This window comes from Ctenocephalides felis, unplaced genomic scaffold, assembly GCF_003426905.1.
Source record: "Ctenocephalides felis isolate EL2017-DRISC unplaced genomic scaffold, ASM342690v1 CF-g0.4_SCAFFOLD_02326, whole genome shotgun sequence".
Taxonomy (NCBI): domain Eukaryota; kingdom Metazoa; phylum Arthropoda; class Insecta; order Siphonaptera; family Pulicidae; genus Ctenocephalides; species Ctenocephalides felis.
Genome location: NW_020538480.1, coordinates 971 through 9,368, shown reverse-complemented (window position 1 = coordinate 9,368; position 8,398 = coordinate 971). Strand labels below are relative to the sequence as shown.

Genomic DNA, 8,398 nt, shown 5'->3' with positions numbered 1-8,398 from the left:
CGCTTCTACAAGAAAGACATAATACACAAATAAAAAGCTGTTCCAGCTGTTTAAAATTGGACTACCGCTTCACACGGATCTGAATATACTTGGGAGAAAATTAATTGCTGAAGAATGTCAAATTTTACACGGGATGATCATTAGTTAATGAGAGTTAAGAATGACAGACGATGTAATGAAATAACACTATAATGCATTATTCACTAAATTTCAATAAATATTTATATTAATAAGTAGAAAAAAGTGTAGAAGTTATTCCAGTAGATTAGATGTGATATCTATTATATATAAACCGGTGTATTGCAGTGTATTTGTTGATTTATATTTCGATTTGATTGTATATTTATTATAATATAATATTATCTAGTATATTTTTGTTATTATTGTATTACTACAAAACATAATAGGATTGCAATACAAAATTTAGTTTCAAATATCCGTGCACTAAAATTCATTAATTTTCATTTCAAATTTTGCGCCATTAATTTGAATGCCAAAAGCAGCGCCATCACCTCGAGCGGAGGACCCTTTAAGTATTCCTTCTGAACGTAAAAATCGGGCGAGAGAAGCGTCTATATGAACACGGGGTATTCTAATATTGTCTAGGAACAGGACTGTACGTAAATGGCGATCGGGTTATGACAGATGCGTTCAGAAGCTCTATATGGTTTTAAAAACTAATATTTAAAATGGAAAATCTGCTCATTTGATGAGATTCGAATTATAGTTTATGTGGTATTGTTTAAAATTATTATTCACCGACTGTTTTCTTATTTTGCGATCAAAATGAAAAACTCCCGTAATAATGTACTATCCCGGAATAGTACATTACGTGTACGTTTACCTTAGTTAGATTTATTTATCGTGTGCAGTCATTGCGAGTTTAATTTAATACTATGAATCGTCAGCTGGGGTAAATTAATTTTGTGTTTCAAGAATATATTATATTAGATACGTATGCTTTCACTTTTTAATTTTTAGAACAAAACCATTTGCTGTCATTGTTGACAAATCCACCTTCTACCCGGAGATTCTGAGTAATTGGTTGATTATCAACAATGATGGTTCAGCAAGTGCTGGTGGCCTTTCAGAAAAAACCGTACGGGTCTAATGTGTAGAAACGTGTAGAGCCACAAGATACATAGAATCAAGTATCTATGGAATTAGTTGGGTTTTATGGTGAGAATATTATTTACTAAAAAAAAAAATTACCAACTGTAAGAGTAAAATCAATCATCTGCTTTAATTCAATGTACATCTTTTAATACTTTTAGACAGCTATGAGTCAGCACGCAAGCGTGATGGATAAATAATCGTATTCAATCTAGAATTAACTTGGTTTAAGAGATCTTGATGGATTCTAGAAAATACCACAACTTTAGTACAAATGATTCTCAAAAAACTAATGATTTCATGAAAAAAAAACAACCAATTTCTCATCATAATACCTCTGAAAGAATACGTATAAAAGTATATATATATGAAAATTCGAGGTATTTTTCTGACTAATTATTATTGTTTATTATTTTTTCGTTACACAAATATTGATAGATGTATGATTAATTAAGGAGCTGTCCAACCAGAGGTCTTTCGAGCCCTTTAACCCTTCGCCGTTTTACAATAAGAGAAGTTACGGTAAAATTAATAATAGAGAAAGTTGTAGCTCATTTAATCACCTTTAAAATAGTGTATTACAAGTTCTGATAAAATCAGAATTAAAAGAGTAATAATTCAATTAATGCTGTGGATGGTGACGGAGTGCAAATTGTTAAAAACATTGAAATTAAGATAAAGATTAGCCTATTTCCAAAATATCAAGTAAATTGGAGCACAGTAAAAAAATTCACAGAGCAATAATTTTGTTGATTGTAAGTTGAATAGAGCACATGTGAACAGGATTTGACAAATTAATTCACTTCAAATATAAACTTAAGCAATAATGTATATTGATTTATTGGAGAAAAAAATGTAATTTAGATATTAAAATTACTAAAAGCCAGTTAAAATATGGTACGAAATTATAAAAATTATAGGCAACATTATTGAAGCATATATTTTGGGTAGAAAAATAAAAGGTGATATTGCACCTTTGCCGCGAATGCTATATATTAATTCTTTCTGAATTTGTTGTACTTTTTAAAAGATTTCAATTTTCAACACGTGTATCTTATGCTATAACCATAAATCACAAAGGCAGACGATTATTTTTAGTGTGATAAATTTGGAAAATCAATGTTTTAGTCGTGAATAAACAAAAAATCATTCATTTATACATCCACATTTACAGGTATGACTAAAAATACTATATAACCCTTAAATGCAATAAAATAAATTGAGCTATTGGAAATAAATTTGTTCTATAAATCGCAGTGTATAATTTTTAATATACAATTTTATTGAACATTTTTTAATATTTTTTAAATGAATAATTAAAGTGTTAACTGTGGGAATTGAGAACAATCATTTTATTTGAAATAGTTCTGCATTCAACATCACTCATATATTGGTGTAAATAGTAATTCAAAAAACAGTAATTATTATTTTTAACTAAGCAGTAAATATTAGTATAAAAAATTGAAAAATTGTAGACATGAGTACAGAACAACGTCTGTCGGGTCAGCTAGTATATATATATATATATATATATATATATATATATATATATATATATATATACCTTGTCATAGACTTGAATAGTCCCGGGTGTTTTCTTATCAAGCGGCCCAATTCACGTATGCTCACCCTTCTGGTGACAGGTGCGATATCTCTGTAAATAAACTGATGTTTAAAAAATATTTTTTAACTTATGCGGTTCAAGGAATTATGGTAGGTGTAACAGCTATTCCTGGTGACATATTTTGTTTTATATGGCAAAATGATTGATCTAGTGGTAATATCAAAAAACCAAACCGAGCTGCAAAACATGATGGACAGAATCGTCAAAATGGGTAGAAGATATGGGACGGAAATCAGCATCAGCAAATTGGAAGTGATGAGAGTATCAAAACGAGATGATACTCTGAAGATAACAGTAAAAAATCAAAAATTGGAAGACGTTGATCATTTCAAATATTTAGGAAGCATTCTGACCAGAAACGAATACAGCACGAAAAACGTCAGGACAAAGATCGCAAGCGCCAAGGTGGAGTTTGCGAAGTTGAGAACACTACTGAGAACCAACCAAGTCTCGACTTGTGGATGATATTGATAAAAAAATGTTATGTCTAGAGCATAGCTCTTTACGGATCAGGGACATGGACTCTAAGAAAAAGAACTATTTGGAGAGTTTTAAAATGTGGTGCGCAGGAGACAGGTGAATGGAGAAAAAAAAGTGGACTGACAAGATAACAAAAGAATAAGTCCATAAAAGACTTCACTGAGAACGATCATGAAAAGAAAAGGAAACTGAATAGGACCTATTCAATTCAATCGAAAAGAGTGCCTCCTACACGACGTGGTCCAAGAATACATAATCCTGAACATATGCTTATTTAAGACATGATATGTTAAAGCAAGAGTCTGCAAACAAAACTTAGCTGTGTTATCCGACAATTGGCCCAGAAATGTCAAAATATCTTACTTCATGCGTTTATAAATTATATTCCTGTATAGGGACTTGATACACAATTCTAGTTCCCTATACTTTTCATTTAATTTATTCCTTTCTGAGTGAAGGGATTTTAAGCGACTCAGATCACGCCTCGTCTCCTTCGCTTCTTCGGCCTGAATTAGCTTCGAGTACCGATTCATTTCTGAAGCCGCTTGTTGAAGTAACCCTGCCAACTCTGTAGTTATGGACAAGCCTCAATAGATATATAAAAAATCAGTAAATCAAATGGTAATTTTAAAATATTTTTTCAACTCTTTTGCCAATGTATTAATTTTTAATTTCTAGTGATGTTTAAATGTAACTTAAAAAATTTAATATGTACAAAAATGTCTAGATATACATAAATAAATGTATATGTCGCCTACTGGCAAGGGTTAAAAATGTACAAAAATTAAAAAAAAATATCTACAAATGGCTACATATTTTTGAAATTGTCTAGAAGTTATTTCCAATCTTCCACAAATTATTTATTCGTTTAACATATATTGCTAAATTTGTGAAGTCTTATGATGGAAATGGAGACATGAGATGCAGCATGGATATTATAAAAATAAAAAGTGAATCTGAATAAAATCGATCTCGTAGTCACTCCACGATATTTAAAACCGATATTAACAATTTGTATTTACAATTGCAAGTATTAAGAAAAATTTGGAGGGTAATTAATTACTATTTACTCATGCAATAAAATACATTTAACTACTTTTTATTATTCAACAGGCAACACATCATGTAATGCCTAAAATGTAATAGTATTGTCTTTGTTGTTGACAAATATTTCTAGTTGGAAAACAACAGACACTCAAATACATATCAACAATACATACAAATTAATATATCAATGTGGTAATTTGAATGTAAAATTATATAGAATGTATATCAGTATGAATTAAACATTTTGGACATCTTGTAAATATTTATATCTTCCAGTCAATATTTTTCATGCTAGAAATTTCAATAATTTAAATAAATAATTAAACTTTTGGTTCATGAACTGTCAACAGATTTTCTGAAAAGAAAAAAAAATTAATATTTACATAATTATTAAAGAATGAATGTAATTCATAATTATTAAATCATCATATTGTTATATTGAAATATTAAATACTAAAGTAGTATGACTTGCGTTTGATTTGTCATAAACTATTATGTTGGTAATTTGAGTTTTTAAACAGCTCAAGAACTGACTGAAGTCGCGATAAAGTGTCAACACGTTTTATTAAAAAAATTATAGGTATATTATATTTGCATAATGTTTATTTTAATGTTTTAAAACACCATTTTAATTGTTCTTTTGATAATTAAATACTTTAACTATAGGTGTATGGCATCGTGCCTTAAGGAAAATTGCCGGAACTTCTCGTACCGTAACGAAATATTAAATGTTTTCAAATTCATTTCAATAAATACTGTAACATTGTCAAATATTTATAAGTCACCGTCGCAGTACTGTGCGCCAAACACAGGAGTTTTCTTATTAAAATCGATAATTATGGAAACATCGCAGAAACCATCGCCTTTTCTAATTTTGATACGTGCCTTTAAAATTCCTCTGTACTGGGCGTCGTCTCAATCTCTTTGAATCGACATTGGTGTTTCTAAGAGTTTTCCGCTTTCTATCTAGTTCTGTTATATTATCTGGGCAAATGTTTGGAAAAAAATATAACAGTTTAGAAATTGATGTGATTTTTTTCTCAAATCAGTACTCAAAATTACTGCAAATATTATAGTTATTGTCGTTTTTTATCATGAAATGGAAACCTCTGCTTTATTTGGTTTTCTGCCTCAATATTAAACTCATCCTAGTCTAATCTTTCAGTTTCTCTTTTCAACCGAATTATATTTGGAATCATTCCTCTAGCATGTATTTCTAATAAAGGTAAATGCATTTGCAAATCGTTTACATCTACGCTTAATACCTTTTGCTGTTTGGCATTCGAAATATTTTCTATCGTATTCAACTCTTTGTTTGAAAGTTCCAAATATATCGGTTGAATGAAACATTCCAAAATTATCGCATATGCTGTGAATATCTGATTATTTAAAACGTACAACTTTGACTTTTCTGTCTCCATTTCTTTATCCAAATTTACGAATATTGGTAGAGCAAATCGCAGGAATTCCAAATATAATTATGTTGTCGAGATTAGAGAGATTAGAGATCGCTATATATATATGCTATATTGGCGAAACAACAGAACATTATTAAACGTTCAAAACAACACGATAAACGATGATCACAGAACATTTAAAACTAAACAACCATACGTTCAATTTTTATGACGCAAAGGTTCTTTATCATGAGTCGAAAGTCTCACAAAGACGATATGCGGAATCGACTTTTATTTTCTTAGACAAACTTAGTATTAATTCGAGTTCCAATTTGACTCTTCTTCACAAAACACACAAGTAATTAACGCACAAAACGCAAACAAAAACATATCAAGAGAGTGTTTCTTTGTAACAAAGCATGTTAGTGTAAAAATAAATATGAGTTATACTTCGAAAAAGAATTAATTGGAACAATAATAAATTGTGGAACATCATATCTTGCAGAATAACAATAATTAATTAGTACACTCCTGAAATAAATACTTCAATTATAAATATATCACAGCAAAAATTACAGCAATATAGAACTATAATTAAATAACAAAAACTTGCAAATGTTTTTATCAGGAGCGCGATTTTCGTTTCAAAACTTCATTACATGCAATTTTTTAATCCATAATGTTCGTGTTTTATGAAAGTAACAATTATGATTTTAAGCGAAATGCAATTTTTGAGGAGGCGACAAATCATGTACCCAAAATCTTAAATTACACAATCTTATATAAAAGATAATGAAAAGTTGTATAGAAAACAAAACCTGAAATATATTAACCAGTAAAATTTATTTAAATGTTAAATTTAAATAATATTGTATATCGATTTGATAGAGTTTTGCAAGGCAGACCACCATATAAAAAGCATAACATTTCCTCGAAACTGGTTTGCGAGCGACACATGTTTCGCTCGTTTAAATAGTTTAATTTTATGTGCTACTATATGAACGTATATATTTATAAAAAATAATTTTTGGTACGAGAAGTTCCAGCAATTTACCTTAAGGCACAATGCCTTAATTGCCTTAAGACAGAATTCCACTTACAGCTAGTTCATAATATTTTCAAAAACACTTGAAAGTAGTATCTTCGATTATACCACTAGTTATTTTATATGTCTACTAAATTAACGTTTGATTTATATTTTAACTTCTTTACAATTAGCACAAATATTTAAATTTTGATAATTACCTATAGTATATTACTTTCTGATAACATAATGAAAAGAAATAAATGTAATCACACGCATCATTTTTTACAAAATAACAGTTGCAGATAATTATTTTTTATGGAGATACATAGTTCAAATCTGTTAAATTAGTAAATGAATTAGAACGAACAATTTATATTTTTACAATAAGTTAATTAATACAATCCAATGACAAGGAAAAAGATCGAATCAATTAAAAAATTATAATTTACAAAATCAATCGAACTTTCTTATTAAAAACGACAAAAATTAATTGTGTAGTTACCTAATCGCGACTTGTCAATAAAAAAACTAAAACCGCGTTTGAATTTTTATCATTCGAGAAGTTAGTAAAAGAACATACATGTCAATTTTATATTATTCATTTAGTTCGTTGGTTGCACTGCTTAGATTTTCTGGTGCGCCGAGAGATGTACAACGTAATCGCCATTTTGCGTACAGTTGTTTCGAAGTGTGTTTCAAAGTTATTAACAAACTTTAAAAATGAGTACTAAAACGTTATTAAAAGGATCCCAAACGGAAGTAGATTGTCTAGTAAAGTTTTTATTTTATTGTGCATTCATAAAGCTAATTCTACAAATGTTTCAAATACTTTTCGTTTTTTTCACAGAATACCACAAATATACTCGTGAAGCCTGAACTAGCTTTCAAATCGGAAACTAATTCTATGACCTTAACTAGACAGTTATTTGCAGTTTCAATTAGTGCTATATGTTATCTGCGAAAGATTTATTCAAAGGAATATTTTCGCCCTCGTAAAATTGGAATCTTGTCGATGCATATGTTGCAAAATGTCAAATCAGACCCCAAAATAACGAGATTTCTTAAGTGGGTTAAAGGATGCTTTGATGCAATGAAAAAAGGATATGTAATATATATTGTATATGTATAATGTGTATATGTCGCAAAATATAATTTGTTTTTATAATCTATTGTAGTTGCGAGATATCATTGTGGCTGTACAACCGCCCGGACAAGAAGACATTGGAAAAGCGTTGGAAAGTTATACGTTTAGAATAAAATATAGTGACGCTTGCAATTTTGAAAGTAATACAACGTTCGCCAATAGCGGGTAAAAATTAAAATTTTATTATATAACATATAGGGGGTATTAATTTTTTTTTGTCAATATATTATTTCGAGTATTAAAATCATAATAATCGCGCATACCATCAATAAAAAACCATAATTAAAAAAAATAAAATTTTTACAATCCATACGTTTTGGCGATAATCCTAGCCTGCATTCAGTAGAAAAATGTGTTAATATAAGAGTTAAAAACAGAAAATTCATCAATCCATGGTATTAGGATATAAGAACAATAAGAAATATAGACATTAATATTGTAACCATAGATAAACAAGTATAATTGATTGTAACTAATATAATATCTTACAGAATACTAACAATAAAAATATCACAAATAATAAATGTGCAATATATGTGTTATCTATAACTTAGTACACATATATG

The 8,398-nt window shown here is 29.0% G+C and overlaps 1 protein-coding gene across 1 annotated transcript; it reads left to right on the top strand.

Moving 5' to 3' along the window:
* Window positions 1-2,875: 2,875 nt before the first annotated feature.
* On the top strand, window positions 2,876-7,997 carry LOC113380705 (HORMA domain-containing protein 2-like; the record flags this gene model as incomplete). The annotated part of the gene is made up of 3 exons (XM_026619843.1): window positions 2,876-3,031; window positions 7,536-7,793; window positions 7,864-7,997. Coding segments are annotated over exons 1-3 (548 nt in total), but the record flags the coding sequence as incomplete, so codon positions are not given.
* Window positions 7,998-8,398: the final 401 nt, after the last annotated feature.